This window comes from Xyrauchen texanus, chromosome 22, assembly GCF_025860055.1.
Source record: "Xyrauchen texanus isolate HMW12.3.18 chromosome 22, RBS_HiC_50CHRs, whole genome shotgun sequence".
NCBI classification, from domain to species: Eukaryota; Metazoa; Chordata; class Actinopteri; order Cypriniformes; family Catostomidae; genus Xyrauchen; species Xyrauchen texanus.
Window position 1 is genome coordinate 23,036,861 of NC_068297.1, and position 17,688 is coordinate 23,054,548.

The following is a 17,688-nucleotide window of genomic DNA, read 5'->3' on the forward strand; positions in this document are numbered from 1 at the left end:
AGCAATGCTCCTCGGATCTAAAGGGCTCACATGGTGATGCAGTCATTGTTGCGATGGTAATTGTATTGTATGTAAATGGTTTATAATCTATAGTATTTAAATGTTGAAGAATTTTCTTGCAGCTCTTTTCTATCCTCCTTCAATCCATTCATTTTTGTCATTTGTATGCAAAATTTTGGGTTTAAAATTCTCTGAGACCATACATGCCACAGTTGTAAATCTAAGGGTATCTTAAATTGGGCCCATGTTCTTTTCATAGATATGAAATATTTTGGGGTTTGGCCACAACAACTTCCTCTCCTTAGTCTAAAAATGTCTACATTACAATTCAACACATTTTATAGAAAGATGAACATTAAGTGTATAATTTTGTGTTTAATTATTAATGTTTGATTTTTATTATAGATAAATGTCTCAAGAGACATTTTTGAATATGAGGGATATGATATTCCTTTACTATAATGACAATGATTTCTTTAAATGAGACACCGAGCTCCTGTGTATGTGTGTTTTCCCCTATTAGTTGACACTGCAAGTAAATAGGGTTAAAAACAAAACATGACCATATTTTTATGGCATATGAAATATTATAATGGAATTACATTTCTGTTCCAGAGTCCTGACAATCATTTAAACAATTAAAGGGGTCATGACATGGTTTTTTTTATTGTATTATTATGTTCCCTTAGGTGCAATTATAGTATTAATATATTTTTTTTTAAGAAAAACTTTTAAAATCTAGTGATTTATGACCTTTTCCCACCCTGTTTCTCATCCTCTGATTCAAACAGTCTGTTTTGGGGGCGTTTTCCATTTAAGACTTCAGTGTTAACGCCCACTGTTATGATTGGCTAACGTCAGTGCCTATGTATCAATTATTGACGCTCCCAGCCAGAACAATATGCAAGTAAACTAAGTAAAAACACTGTGATTATTCATAATGAATGAAATTGCGCTTTAAAAAGTAGTTTAAAGTTTAAAATAGATTACTTACAGTTTGCGTCGTCGTTGTTCCCAGAATAGTCGGCACGGACTTATCTTTGAGCAACAGTTTTCTGGCAAAGCCAGCATCATATTGAGATTTGTTCTCAAAACAGTCATCCTTAAAATGTACAGAACAAACGCTTAAGTTAACACTGCCGTGACTGGGACGTCCTCAAAAAATAAACTGCATCCATTTTTCCCTGACGTCTGGATCTTTCGTCAGCTTATTCAGAGGTTTTGTTTGACCACAGCCAGGAACAGCACATCTGTGTGGCATCGTAATTTTCCTGTGCACAAGTAGTCTCTGTCAGAGCTCGCTGTCCATCGACTGAACACTTGTGAGGCGCACGGCGATACTGAAATGAGCGTAGTTGTCTTGCGCTTAAAGCGTAGTTATCTTGTGCTGGAGGCGGTCATATGCAAACGCTGTTACGTCACTTCTAACCGACACGTCACTTCTAACCATGAATCCAGAACGAGCTGTATTTTGAGCTTGATTAAATAAATGATTCGTTTAGAATGGGGAGGATGTCTTAAAATATTAAACTTGCAGGACGTTTTAATGATACAAAGACCTCTTATATACCAAAAGATCAAGGCAAATTTGGTTTCTCATGTCATGACCCCTTTAAATACAGGCACTGCTAATTCATATGTATCCCAGAGTGCTTTCAGAAAATTCTGTACATCAAATAGCATATTTTATATACAGTACATCTTTTTCATTAAAGTTATTTTGCATAGTATGTGTAAAAGAAAAAAATAGAAAATTACAAAATATAAAACTTGATTTTTGAATGGAAAGATATTCAAAGTAACAGGGTTGTGATGTCATACATATGACATAAATTATTATTTATCAAGAAACTACTGTTGTCATATGTTTATTATGCATCAGACATTATATTGACATAAATAAAACTAAATAGCTGTCTCAGGCTATACAATATTTATTTATAGTGACCATGACTCTCAAGGTCCACACAGTACAAAAGGAAAAAAATTATAATAATTAAAGTAGTCCATTTTCAGTCATGCACTATTTTTCAAGTTGTCAAAAGCCATACGTAGTTGTGTGATTTGGTGTATGTAGATACACCCCCACGTTCTCCTATTGTGTTCCACAATAGCTTTCAGGTTTGGAACGACATGAGATCGAGTAATTAATGACAACATTTTAATTTCCAATTTTCAACTATTTCTAATATTCTTTCTAACTTTTAAACAACTGAAAAAGATTTACCCAACAGATCTGATGTTTCTTAGCCAATAGTCTTTATAAATGATTGAAAGCTTTTCTAAGCATGGCTTTGGGGCTATCCCACACCACCTACTTTGGAGTTAAGTATATCTTTCTCTTTGCTTTATTTTGACAGAAATCACCCTCAAGTGTCACTATGCATTTCTCTTATTTGTTGTCTGAGACCTTTTTGTTCTTGTCTGTGTGTGCAGTTAAAACCAGCAGGGACCCCTTGTAGAGAGGCCAGTAACTCATGTGACTTGCCCGAGTTCTGTACAGGTACCAACCCCCACTGCCCTGCCAATGTGTACTTGCACGATGGGCATGCATGCCACAATATGGATGGTTACTGCTACAATGGCATCTGCCAGACCCACGAGCAGCAATGCATCACCCTATGGGGACCAGGTCAGTACCACAGTTACTTTAAATGTTACTCCTCCACATATTATTGCAAACCAAAAAAGTAGATATTTTAAGTATCTTCACACAGTTCATACCTGTGACCACCAGCTGTAAAATGTACAATTATAAAAGCGCCGTATAAAAGTAGTTCTATAACTTGCATGCTATATTACTAGTTTTGTGTGAGTAAAAGAGCTAAATTCATTATTTACTGATAATCTTTACCATCCACTATAGCTCTATAATCAAATGCATGCCGTAAGGTGTAGGTATTCTGCAGAATTATCATTTTGTGTGATCTATTTCTTTAATCTATGGATGGCAGTGAGGTTCCTGTTTGGTATCTGGGCTTATCTGGTTGTGCAAAAATAGACTGTTTGATAATATACGATATGCTTCATTAATCATAGATTTTTGACACTGTAATTCCACATGTAACAACTGTCTAGCCCGGGCTTCCTTTTCAAGTCTACATACATTCAAGCTCAAGGGGTAAAACAGCTCACACTAATTTCTGTTATTTATTCCATATGTCTGATCATTCTCTTTTCCAAAAGGATTCAAGCCACAGTTTGGCATATGCTATCCTTTCATCTGTTTTCAGCTTATATACAAACTCAAACAAGATGGAGAGATTGTAACAGTGTCATATTTCCATCTCTGACAGTGGGCAGTAGGTCTCGCTCTTATTTTCACTTTCTCTCTGTATAGGAGCGAAACCTGCCCCAGGGATCTGTTTTGAAAGGGTGAACTCTGCAGGCGATCCCTATGGGAATTGTGGAAAAGACGCCAAAGGTTCCTTTGCTAAATGCGAAGCAAGGTACAGTGAAAGTTGGGCCTGTTTTTACACTTCTACTGCAGCACTCTCACCTTTTAAATACTGTACTGGCCAGCGACAGCAATTACATTCATTTATTAAATTTGCTTATTGATAATTTCAAACTTTTCTCTGCACTTTTTATTTAAAGGTGAAGTTTGTCATTTTACAATGTTAAAATACTTTCTCCTATCCCAGCATAAAGTAATATACAGAGATAACTAAAAGTAAGCCATTTACAGATTGATTTCCCTGTAAAGTGCGATTCTCTGGTCAAATTGAGCATCCCGACCAGCAACATTGACTCAGTTTGGGTTGGGACTCTGTTTGCCTGACCAAAGGCAGATGGGCGAACATTTGGGGGTCATTATTTTATGTTTGGTAAGGCTAGTGATGCAGAAATTACACACCACTCTTAATAAAATATACATTTAAGTTTTGTTTTGTTTTAGCAATACACACTATTTTAGCAATACACATGTGTGGTTTTTGTCATGCCAATGTGAAAGTACACTAAAACACAATAAATTTAAATGGAGAACCAGCAACAGAATATCAGGGCTTTGCATGATACACATTCTCGAAAAAATAGAATGTTGTATGAAGAAAGTGTGAACTGCAGAACATTAAGGTCATCTTGATAAATTTGTGTCACTTGCTTTTTAATTATTATGGGATGCTCCATCAAAAATATTGTAATGAATGTAATTTTATTCATATCTTTGGAGCCTGTGGCATTATTATTCAGTAATAGAGGCAGCCTCGTGGTTTTGCGTGTAATCTCTTGTCGCAATTAATTACACTCCTTCTCTTCACACATGAGTGAGTCGGTGTGAATGGGGAGATTACCTCAAGACAACAAGATATCCTCTGTTTTTTTGACAGATCAGGATGAACTTAAAGCTTTTTATCACATTATCACATTATATATAGTTTGAAAACCTTTAGCACTGTTTTTTCATGCTCTGCCTTACTCATTGTTTTGTGTGTGATTGAAACAGGGATGCTAAGTGTGGAAAAATTCAGTGCCAAGGTGGTGCCAACAGGCCAGTGATTGGGACCAATGCTGTTTCCATAGAGACAAATATACCTCTGCAAGAGGGTGGGCGTATTCTGTGCCGCGGAACACACGTGTACCTGGGTGACGATATGCCCGATCCAGGACTGGTGTTGGCAGGGACTAAGTGTGCTGAGGGCATGGTATGAGAATAATCTTCTACACAGATCAAGTGCTACAGAGATTATTTTTTTGATCATGAAATTATATAGTCAAGGGCAATAACCTTTTTACATTTTTTATATATTTTACTGTATGCTTGATACAGTGGCCCCAAAAAGTAATTGGAAACTCATTTCATTAGATGCTAAAATGTGAAACAAAGTTGTCTGTGCAAATGATGATGCTATACTTTTTTCCAGAACTAACTTTTATTTTTACAATTACTGTCATTTAACTTTTAAATGGATATTTGCATATTTAAAACCTTATAAACTTCTTTTTGCAAATTGCGCTTTCTTAAAAAATGTTGCTTGGTTTGATGTTTTGTTATGCAATGCAATTACATTCATAAATATACATTTTTAAGTGTTGCTTAAGTGTCCTACTTTCTGGAGCCACTGTATTCTTTAAAATTAACTGTTCTCTCTCTGTTTCTTTCTCTTTTCTCCCTCCATCTCCCTCTCTCATCATTACAGATCTGTTTGAACAGGCAGTGTCAGAATGTCAGTGTGTTTGGAGTGCACGTGTGCTCTGCGAAGTGTAATGGAAAAGGGGTAAGGTTCTTTGCGCTGTGTCAGAAGTTTTTTTTTTTTTTTTTAACAAATCAAAGGCATTTCATGTTTTCAATTCTCAGATGTTAGATATTACAGAAGACACTAGCCTCAGATTGGGGCTGGGAATGCTGATGGTAAGTCAGCACAAATGATTGCCCTCTATTGAAACTCCCGCCCTCTAGAGAAGCATCCATTTCATTTTAGTATTGCTGTCTGCCAAGAGGACATCATGCGCCCCTAACAGCACTTAGCTAACTAGGCCCTCCTAACTTCTCCTAAACTAGATTAGTGCTCTGACTGAAATAGCAGTTAAAGGCATGGAGGAGAGGACCATTCCACACTAAATTAGATCACAGTGTAACCCTGTGTCAGTCATATATAATATGCATATTTAATCAATCAAAACCCTGTTCACCTTATCTACCACACTATTAAGCTCCCTGCATGCTGGGTGACTTCTGGCTGCTGCTCTAGTACTTTACAATCCATCTCTGTCGCCCCAATAAGGTTATAGCAGTCATATTTAATTCATTTGTGTTCCATTCAAAGTGCCATTCATCATCTTTTGGCTCAAATGCATATGCATTTTTGCCAGAGGAGTGCTGAAATGCAATCGCTATCAGTTGGGGCCAAGAACCCCCCCACGCTGTCTTTTGCATTCATTCCCTCTGTCAGCCCTGGATGTCATATGTGTGAAATGTTTTATTCATTTTCCCTTTTTACACTTCCTATATTGGGATTGTGTCAGCTAAAGCATTGATGATTAATGCTTTTTATGAATTCTTCATTTCTGTCTATAGGCTGTACAATTACATGATTTGAAATCTTCTAAGAAATAACTTTATTTTTGGCCTAGGTTTATTACCTTACTGGAAATTTACTGCCAGGCATATTGATCATTGTTAATATCTGGTAACTCCATAAGCATCCTGGGATCCTGGACTGCCCAGCAGTTAATCTTCCTCTGAGCTGTTTTAACAAGCACTGATGTGATCGAGCAACTTCTGTCTAATAAATATTCATGTAACATTAAGATGACTCAATTCTCATTCTAGAGTTGGAGTCAAGACCAGATCCTCCCAGACCTAGACCAATACTAGAAAGACCCAGACAAATACCAGACCCGCTGAGACCAAGATAAAAACTAATACCACACCCTTAAAATGCAAACCTAGGCCAATACAAGACCCCTAAGACCCAGACTAATCACAAACCTTCTAAGACCCAGACCAATACCAGACGCCCTAAGACCGAGACTTATACCAAACTGCAGCAGGGCGGAGGGCGGGGCCGGGTCGTGATCCTACACACCTGGTCCCGTATTAGGCTAATTATGGGACCGGGTGTGTAGGATCACGACCCGGCCCAGTCCTCCGCCCAGCCACACAAACCTTCTAAGACACAGACCAATACCAGACCCACTAATACCAGGACTCAGACTAACAGCAGACCCATAACAATACCAGACCCCCTTAGACCGAGACCAATACCAGACCCCCAAAGTCCCTAAATAATCAGAGACCCCCTGAACTCCTGACCAGTCTCAGACCCCCTGTGAAACCAGACCAATACCAGACACTCCAAGACCCAGACCAACCTCTGAACCTCTAAGACCCAGACCAATACCAAACCTCCAAAGTCCCAGACTAATACCAAACCTCCAAAGACCCAGACCAATACCCAACACCCTATGACACAGACAAATAATAGAAACTCAGACAAAAACTAGTGTCCTGTGAGATATAGAGTGTCTCTGTTTTGATGGTTTGATGCTCTCTGTTCAGCATGTTGAAACCACTAGACTGACTTCAAAACCTCACAGCATCCAAGATAGTTGCAGTGATTGAGTGACTGAAAATTTCAGGCATATTTTATGATGGGAAAGACATAGATGCATCTTTCATCTAGGACAGCAGACATTTAATATTCTGCCTATGATATTAACATCAAGTGACATAAATCAAATTATGCAGCGACCCTTGACATGCCCTGATGGAAAAATGTAACTGAACTTAATTGAAGTTTTGGAAATGGAAAACTGTTGCACTTGAATGCAGAAATGAATCAAGCAAAAACTCCATTAACTGAATTCATATGAAGAGATTTCACACCAATATCCCTCAGAGTTTCTTAAGCACTGAACAGCAGGATGTTGTGTTTATTATGTCATGTAAAGAATTTGATCAGATGGTTAAACTTGATGCCCAATTGCTTGATGTTTGCAGGAATGCAACAACAAGAAGAACTGCCACTGTGAAGCTCTCTGGGCACCTCCATTCTGTGATAGGGCAGGGTTTGGTGGCAGTGTGGACAGTGGACCAATGAGACTGGCCGGTAGCTGCACTTCTGACCTACCTAGAGCAATTTTCACTATACTAACACAGCATGACATAATTAGGCCAGGGCAATAGTGTTACATTCATATATCTATATGATTAACCAAATGTGGTATTATTCAATTATCTAGATATAAACATGTTGACATTTTAAGTAAGCCATGGTAAAACAGTAAGACCATGATTAAATGCCAGAATTGATTAGTCACTGTAACAAAGTTCAATGGAAAGGATGAGGTGAGAACCGGCTTAACAATAAAATAATAGTTTAATGATTAACGTAAACAAAAAGTCAAACACATGCCAGGCAGCTGCCCGTAACTGTCTCCCTCTCGAACCGCCATCTCCGGTCGCCTTTATCCCTCTCTGGCTTGATCAGCCTGATTAAGGGCCTGGTGTGCAGAATCACGGCCACGCCCCGTCCTCCGCCCTGCCACATTCACATAGTCATAGATTTTTTTGCAGTGCAAATTTTTACTGGATGAATAAAATAATGGTTAATTTTATCTAAGGGTAGTCAGATCTACAGCTCTGCCTGTTCTAAATCAGATGCAGAAAAAAAAGTAGTGTGACCACACACTTGGTCAAAACTGTGAATCCAGAAATAATACTATCCGCAGAATGTAGAGGGGTTGGCACTCCAGAGAAAATGTATTTATTTTTTATTCACTGTTCACATTTATGTGGAAAAACCAACGTTACAACCGTGGCATTCAGTAAAATAGCACTTACTGTATGAAAAAACCATCAAAACACTCTGGAACCTGCAGATTTTGACCTCTGAAACATTGGTATGGTATCCATCAAGGCTGCATGATTGACTAAATTAAGAATGAAATTGCAATTTGTCCTTGCATTGTAGCACATCACTGCAAAATGCTGCCTGCATTTCATTAAGAAACAGCGCTTCCCTTTCAGCGTTTGAGTCAGAGATGTGTGAGAGCGGGAAGTGGGCTCTAGGTGGCTAAAGGCGGCACTTCAGCACAGCAATATAACATGTACAACACATTACACTTTCAATCATCTTGACTCGCCTTGCCGGACAGCGAAAGATGCATTTAATAGGTCTTGAATTCCTTCTCTCAACCTCTGTGCAAAACAAGCTGAATTCCAATATATTAGCTATTCTGATGAAAGTGTTTAGCAAATGTTGTCAATTACAATGGCTCACACTGTTTGCTCTTTAATGTTCTGTTGCTATGATTACAAACAGCGCATTAATATTAAAACTGACCGGAACTACCTGTGCATTCCACAGTTTGAACTGCATACATTCCAGCCAGTCAGAATAGAGTATTAGAACAGACCATGTTATAATTGACTTTAACTAACTTGTGCTACAAGATTCTTTTTTGTTATGTCTCTATGACAGTAATTGGCCTGAAAGAAAAAAAAACATTACAGTAGAAGAAGAATAATGCTCGCTAAAACACCCCTTGTGGCATATCTAACAATGCTGGCTGTAATATGTCTCATACAAAGAAAACGAAATCTCCTAGACACCAATATGATTAAATGCAATTTAATTTTTTTATTTAAAAATTAAATTTTGCAGAAGTTTCCTGCTTCTCAAATGTTTCTTCTGAAAAAAAGACCCCACTAGTCTTGCATGCCTCTTCTAAAGTTTTAAAAGTGATTCCAACTTTGCTCTTTTTGCGAAGATAACAAAATCAGCAATCAAAAGTCATAGATTTCAAGAGATCTCCTTTCTCAACAAATTCTCCCAAGGCTCAATGACTAAATAAACTATGCTATCCACAATATTTTTATTTCTCCAGAGGACATCTGAGACAATACACTGATAACTGAAAAGTCTTTTCAAAGCTCATGAGAAGAAAGAGAAAGCTCGGAGCAATCAAATTCTCCTCTGGGTTGTTGCTTTCTGATTTGCGTTCTGACTCGTTTTGAAGCGTAACGACGGATGAAATCGAACTTGTGTAGCTAGAAACGCTGGTGTTTATGTATTTGTGAGGAGTATGTTCCCCGCCTTGTGCATTTAGATTTTCAGAATGTACTGCTTCAGGCTGTGTGCTAGGTCTTATTGCTTTCATCTCCTTTGTGACAACTGTACCGCAGGTAGAGCAGTACAGCCTGCAAGTACAATGTTCTTGCAAAACCATTTTTCTGTGGAATAGCATAACAGCATTGACAGAAAACATCATTGATTTAATGTTGGAAACCTGAAGCACTGTGCTCAGTTGTCATTCTGCAGGCACTCAATAGCTTTGAGAAAACTTGTAAAAATATCTTCCCCACACTAACTGCAATGCAGGTAGAGACACAGAGGGATGTAAATAAATGCATTCTAAGCCTTTTCTCTTTAACCTCACTCTGACTTCCTTGTGTTCTCCCTTTCTGCCATTCTGTGCTGTGCTGTACAACAGACGTGCAAGTGTGTGTATTAATGTACATATTGTCCTATGTGACAACAGCTGACAGCAGCGCTGTGGCCGTGGGCGCGCTGGTCACCCTCCTTTGCTTGCTGTCGGTTGGGCTGATTTTGTGCCTGAGAAGGAAGGCGCTGGTTCAGATGCTTTGCATCAATAAGAAGAGTGCGATTCAGAAGCTCAGGTATTGTCACTGCTACAGTTTACCTAAAAAAATATGTTTGACTTCCGGTTTCTATGCACCAGAGATCCTCAACTTTGTCTCTATAAACTAGTATGATACTTACAGCTGTTTATTACTAGAAACTACAGACTTCACTGTCTTATATAAGAAAAAAGTTACTGTTTTTTGGACAAATGTGAACAACATCTCCTGCAATTTTGACAATTGTTTAACAGTAACTTTGCTTCACCCAAACACGACTAAGGTAAAGCAAAACTACTAGAAACCTCTATCATAATTTTACAGATCAGTTGGGCGAAAGAGAGTACCCAACTCCCCGCAGACACAGTCTGTTTTCAGGGTCTCACCTCAGCGCAAGCCCCCCACCTTACCTCTACACTCCAGATGTGATAAGGTAAGTGTGGTGTTAAGGGTTCATACATGTTTTGTGTCCGTCTGCACTCTTTTCCAATTGTAAACAGAGATGGATGTGTTTGGTCAGTGCAGTGTTTTTTAGAAGCCTTTGTCAGGTAAAAATAATTAGCATCACATTTCTGCCTTAAATCCTCCCAAAATATGTCCTATAAACTTATTCCATTGTAAGTGCTTCACTGTAACCTTTGCTTCTTCTTTTTTTAAAGAAAAGATAAGAAAAGAAAAAAATTATTTTTTGTATTGACTGAGCTTAATTTATATTGAACCTGTAATTTTACTTTAAGGTCCATTCACACCAGATCAATTTTTTCATTGTTTTTCTATGTAAACAAAGATTGACATTTATGACCATTGCACCATGTCCAGCTGTTTTTTCAGCATCTCCAACAGCAACAACACACATTTTAGACACCTGTATTTTAGATGCCTTTTTTTTAGCACAAGAATGCATTAGGTCTGAACGACCCCTTGGTCTCTCATATACCTCTACTGTCATCATTACACATGCACACAAATGCACATGGTTAATGACTTTATCTTTGAAAACTCTAGCAAAAATTGAATAAAGTCCAAATGTGGCCAAATATCAGATTCTATGTTGTGTCACATGTTTTAGAGTGGAAACGGATATTTACACCCTTATTAACAAGCATTTCCAAGATCATATATAAGATCTGGTTCTCAATTGCTAGATTGCAAGGGCTTGATGAGTGAGCTCACTCACAGAATTACTATGCCTGTCCAAGCCAAGACATCCTCCAGCCTTTCTGTTTAGACAGAATTATACTTTAAGGTGCATAATTGATTTATTTTCCGGTATTGTCCCTCAAAGAATATTAATGATATTTAGATCTAAATCCTCAGATATTCATTCAAGCATCTGTTTTAATTCAGTGTGATACATTGAGTGCTGTAACAATAGAAGGATTGAGATTGCTCTGTTGGGGAGGGATGCCTTTATATGCTTAGAGGGGACATCAGACTTATGTGATTGGACAGTCGCATTGAGGTGTGTTTGAAGGGGAAAGCATTGATTGATTCATTCATTGATCGGCCATTTGTTAAAGTTGCACATGTTCTTGTAAGCTGTACATGTTTGAGTGCGTCTTCATTTGTGTGTGTACGCCATACCAGACAGCTGTAGTGTATGAATGCCTTTGTGAAAGAGCATCTGAATCTGTATTGGATTGTGTTGCACTGAATGCAGCAAGAGGCACAAATTAGCAGCTTTTGCATCATCGGGCTAGTGTGAGCCAGTGTAACAACTGGCCAGCTGGGCCCAATTGCCAAGGAACTCAAGCCACGAGACTCTGCATTCCCACTATCGAGCCAACAGCCCCGCAGTGTTGCAGTAAAACCGCCCTTAATAAACCGCCCTGGTGCCAACGTCACACACACCGCCCATTTCACAGGGAACCTTAAGCTAATGTATCATGTTATATAGAATTTTATTTAGCAATTTATTTGTACCATTGAGCACTGTTAAAAAGGATTCAGTTAAAATGTTTATTATCTGAGACGTTAATTAGCAAAGCCTTTTTGAGGGGGATTACTTTTATAGATGGATGAACATCTGGTTGTGCATTACAAACATAATTCCTGTGTGTGGAGTTTGCTCCATGTCAACTGATTATAAATAGTTTATTCATTCATCTCATGCTAATATTTAAGAGTTACACATTTTAAACACTTGCATATTTTAAACAATCATAGTGTACTATACTTACCCCATAGACTTTCATTGTAAGTTCATTACTGTACAGACATTTTTCTTACTTTCTAAGTTGTATTTAGCAAGGAATAATCCTTTAATGTGGTTCATTAGAGCAGCAGAACTCATACTGAATTCTTCTGACTGAAATTGTCAATTTGACCAGAGCTGTCTGTCTCTCCACAGTCAACTCATCCTAGTTCAGAGACTCTCCTCCCTCCGCACAACTTCCACAATTTGTGTTGGTTACCTGAATGTCCTACTAGGTGCCAGCCAGTCCACATCACCCACCCCATGCCCATTATACTGGGGGATGGCATGACCAAAGGCTTGCAGTCCATGCCCACTGTCCCTCCTCACAGGACTCTGCTCTCACACACAGACTCACCAGTCAGAGCGACAAGCTTCCACACACTTCCTCGCCAGCTGCCGTACATAAAAAAACAGGTAAGTGCTTTTTAACCCAGGACTGTAATTAAAATGTCCTTACCAGGTGTGATGCGACAAGTTTCCAGCATCAAGTCATTTTACTGTCCCCACTGCTGTGTAAAGTGACAAAATCTGCAATTAGATTTTATGGTGGGCAGGGCTACCCAAACATAGTAGAGCGCAACTGTGCCTGTCCACTTTTTCTGTGGCCATGGTTCCAGAAGTTTTCTCCCTAGTTATTTTCTACATAGGCATAGTACTGGAAATTATGGATATACACTCACTGAGCACTTTATTAGGAACACTATGGTCCTAATAAAGTTCCCGAAGTGGACTTCTGCTGTTGTAGCCCATTCGCCTCAAGGTTCGACATGTTGTGCATTCTGAGATGCTGTTCTGCTCACCACAACTGTACAGATCGGTTATCTGAGTTACCGTAGACTTTGTCATTTCTAACCAGTCTGGCCATTCTATATTGACCTCTCTCATCAACAAGGTTTTCCATCCACAGAACTGCCACTCACTGATGTTTTTTGTTTATGGCACCCTTCTGAGAAAACTCAAGAGACTGTTGTGTGTGAAAATCCCAGGAGATCAGCGGATACAGAAAAACTCAAACCAGCTCATCTGGCACTATCAATCATGCTATGGTCGATAATCACGGAGTTAAAACATTTTCCACATTCTGATGGTTGATGTGAGCATTAACTGAAGCTCCTGATCCATATTTGCATGATTTTATGCACTGCAAAGCTGCCACATGATTGGCTGATTAGATAATCATATGAATAAATAGGTGGACAGGTCTTCCTAATAAAGTGCTCACTGAGTGTATATTTTTACTTATCTATCTGCCAAACATTTTTTGTTTTTATCTTTAAAAGATTCCATGTCATAAACAGACTAAGCAAATAGATACCCTATTATGACAGTCAAAATGGTAAACAAATCGTTCTCATGTTTTTTGCAGTAATAGTAATGCCATTCATCTCAGTGTTTAATTTACCTCTAAATACAGCCTTTCCTTAATGCATTCAGTTTTTAATTTTTTTGTTTTAATTTAGCAAATTAAGTAATACTGTACATATATAATTATATAAGGGGTGAACCGAGAGGTCAATCACTGAAATTTGGATCCTCTAGTAGTCAAATGTCTCTTTGATGTACAAATGTGCAGGTGAGATTTCACCATACTTGAACTTTGGAACACAATGAAAGCAGAGCCTTCGCATATCTCTGCTCTCCTGTCTTTGCATGCGTAGGAATGAAAGTGAATGTTGCACAAAGGCTAGTGTGACCGTAGTTTAAGACTGTAAATCATACAAGTGCTGGGTTAAACAGGATCCATTTCATTGGTCATAAACCCATCAACAGATACAGAAACCTAATGGATGGAGATAAGAAGCCATTAGCAAGGATGTTACACTATCCACTGCCATATAAATCACATACATTTTCCATATGAAGACAAAACCCACTGAAGATAGAACAAAGAAGGGAGGAAGGAAAATGTTACAGTGGGACAGAAAGAGCAGGTGGATGAGTGAAAGTGATATGAAGTGAATGAGATTGGAGGGGTGCATGAGGGCTGTCCTGTGAGATGGGGTGGGAGATGGAAGTGTGTGAAGATATATGGTTTAGATGATAAGTGCTGCTCAGGGATATGGATATGCTATCAGACAGCATGAAGAACATCTGTTGCTCTGAATCTCAGCAGGACTTTAAGGCAGTGCAGCAAACTAACTATGGCCAGCTTCAGTACCGTAATAAATACACTATGAAAGTCTTAGCTCAAAGAGAGACAACTAAGATAGACATTTCTGTTGCCACAGAAGTGCAACATGGATATTTGTGTGATAACAGTTAATCCAAAATAAAGGTTAATCCATGAGATTGTTGTACTTGATGCTTTGAAAAAAAGGCCCCAGTGGTCTTTCCAGCATGCTAAGCTGCTTAGTCATGCTGTCTCTAAGCAGGGTTCTTGTTATTGTAGAAATAGGCTTGAGATTTTTAAAAGAGGATTGCCCCACGGGACAGAAAATCACAAATAATATCTTTCAAATATCTCAGTTGTTTCTCCTAGGCACCAATGAGTCTAAAGTCTTCGAGAATTTTCTCAAGTGTCTCCTCTTGGGTTTTTAAAAGAGATCACCCATGGTGCTGCTCAGATGTGCCAAGATACCAAAGTCTGCAATCAAACATTAGAAATATCAATATGAATACAACATCCTATGATTATTACTGAGTGATTCTTTCCACATTACTTTTATTGCTTTATACTCTTACTGTATGTCAACAATTTTCTAATTTGTTTCTACTTATTTCTCCTGAAGAATTTTCTTAAAAAAATTAAAAACAATATTCAAGGCAATGTTGATACATAAAACAACTGAATACTCCATTAAGCCATTTAAGCTATGAAAGAGCAACTACGTTCTGAGCGATATATTTTCCTCTGGGTAAAGAGCCTTTTTCCTGTGTATTTAGTGCCGAACACAAGAACAGGATGCCGCAGATTTTTTAATTGTATTTAAACAGACATTCTGGGGCAGAAATATGGAGCCAAATCAATCTCATTAATAATTCACGCACAAAAAAGTATTCACACATGCGTAGACAATTTCACATGCATGAAACCTAATTCACGTACCCAAAAAAAAATAAGCACGTGCGTGAAAAAAATATATATTCACAAAAAGCTATTCACATGAGCAAAATAAAAGTATGCGTACGTTAAAATACATTTTACAAAAGCAAAACATACTTCATAGATATACAACTAGTCGCAAAAAGTTTCGAATGTTTAAAATGTACGAGTGTATCAATGAATCTGAATGTGCAAATCGTCATTCACGTGTGAATCCCCTCAGATTTGTGTGTGTGTTTTTCCTGGCAGAGATCTCTTCCCACGTGGGTCTGTCGTACTCTTTAGCCAATCAGATGCGAGCTTAACCAATCGTATCATAAGCCACTGAGAGTGCATTCAAGGAGCACGATTCTGCGCACCTTTTGCACAATATGGCTTAATTAGAACGGAAATGAAGCCTTTACATCAGTAATCCAGCATGGCGGACGAAGAACGGGAAGCACGTGTAAGAGTTTAGTTTATTTCATAAAAGTCTGAGTTTACACGTTTTATCGTTTACACATTCAATCAAGACTTTTTCTAGCTAGAAAACTTAAGTTAAAAGTTAAAAAAAAAACTATACAGTTGTTACAGGACAGTTACAGTAATTATAAATTAAACTGCAATCAGGAGAGTAAAAAGAAAGACCTGTACAGACTAAAGTAACATTTTGAGTATTGTGAAATTATAATTGTAAATAATCTTGTTTTATAAATGTATGTCTTTTAGGTCAGTGTGAACTTGCTTTTACAGTAATACATTTCAAAACATGTAGCCTAGTTACTGATAACCACTACGTTGAAGCAATGTAGTTCGATCAAGATAAACAACATCAGATATTTAGAAACATTGTTGTTTAACGTGTAAATATATTGTCTGTACATTGAAATGCATCTTTCTCTTCTTATAATTTAGGAATATCTAAAGCAGTATATTCTTCAGCGACTTCATGATCGTTTAGTTCATGTCTTGGAGAGACAGCCACTGAACGTTCACTACCTAGAGTTTATTTGCAGATAGGAACTAGTATTTATAAGTGCCCTGGCTGAAATAGTACATATGTCAGAGGATGTAATGGTGCTCTTAGAGCTACTATTAGATGGGTAAGGTTGATCGTAAAAATTGAAATTTTTGGACGTCCATGTTCCAGCTCCATTGTTACAGATACCTCCTCCAAAGCCTCCATATCCATCTGACGCTGTATAAGGTTGCTCAGATTTGAAACATGAACAATTATATATCAATTGTTCATGTTTTTCACTGTAATAATTATTAGAGAAATGTTTCCATAATTGTCTTCTAATTGACAGATATGTCCAAATCTGATAAGCGTCCTTAAAGTGATAGTTCATCCTTTAATCAATATCATAATTTCCCTGCCTTCTTGTTCTTCCAACCCTGTGAAACCCAAAATATGTTATACAGAATGCTAGACACCATTCCCTTTCATAATATGGAGGGGGAAAAAACATGCAGTGAAAGTAAATGATGATTAAGTTTAGCATTCTGTCTAAAATCGCCTTAAAGGAATAATTTCCCCAAAACTGAAAATTCTCACATAATTTACTCACCCTCATGCCATCCCAGATGTTTTGGGGTTTTTTTCTTCTGCTAAACACAAATATTTTTATAATAATGTCTCAGCTCTGTTGGTTCATAGAATGCAAGTGAATGGGTACCAAAACTCTGAAGCTTAGAAAGCACATAAAGGCAGCATTAAAAGAATTCAAATGACACTGTTTCAATCTTTGGCTTCAGATGGGACAAGTGTGAGTGAGAAACAGATCAACTCCTGTCATGGCCATTTAAAGCCAGTTAATCTGGCAATTTTCAAACAAAAAAAGAACATGGCATAACTACCTGCAAAGTACTGTTTAGATGGAGCAAACTCCACCCACATTATGTCTATAATGTTTAATTAGATTGGTATCCACCTAAAACAGTAGCGCACCCGCTTATAGGTTGATACAGCTATACATTTGAACAGAAGAATTAATACAGTTGTTGTATAAGAATATAATATATAATTAACATAATTCTTCTAGTTTAACAAACATTTGCGCTTTACATTTGTGCTTTAAACCCCTTTAAAATACCTTAAATGGGTCATATAATGCCATTTTTGTACAAGTTAATATGAATCTTTAGGGTCTAAATGAAAACTTTGTAATATACTTTTATTAAAAATTCTCATTAGTATTTTAAGAAAACACTAATTTTACCTGCTCAAAAACAGCTCTGTTTTCAGCACGCCATTTCAGTTCATATGACTTTAAATGATAATGAGCTTTGGTCACCCCGCCCCTCCGTTCTGGGGGCGTTTTTGACACAACGCACGTGGAGTGTTGCCTTGACAACAGTTGAGGGTTTATTTTGGAGAGA

The 17,688-nt window shown here is 37.8% G+C and overlaps 1 protein-coding gene across 1 annotated transcript in view; it reads left to right on the forward strand.

Annotated features, from left to right (window-relative positions):
* adam12b (ADAM metallopeptidase domain 12b) overlaps nt 1–17,688 on the forward strand; it is a 165,662-nt gene that overhangs the window by 142,347 nt on the left and 5,627 nt on the right. Inside the window, exons 14-21 of the mRNA XM_052153684.1 lie at nt 2,437–2,632; nt 3,341–3,449; nt 4,448–4,646; nt 5,142–5,219; nt 7,445–7,553; nt 9,988–10,126; nt 10,412–10,520; nt 12,438–12,698. Coding sequence (XP_052009644.1) covers nt 2,437–2,632; nt 3,341–3,449; nt 4,448–4,646; nt 5,142–5,219; nt 7,445–7,553; nt 9,988–10,126; nt 10,412–10,520; nt 12,438–12,698 — 1,200 coding nt within the window. The remainder of the gene's footprint in view (nt 1–2,436; nt 2,633–3,340; nt 3,450–4,447; nt 4,647–5,141; nt 5,220–7,444; nt 7,554–9,987; nt 10,127–10,411; nt 10,521–12,437; nt 12,699–17,688) is intronic.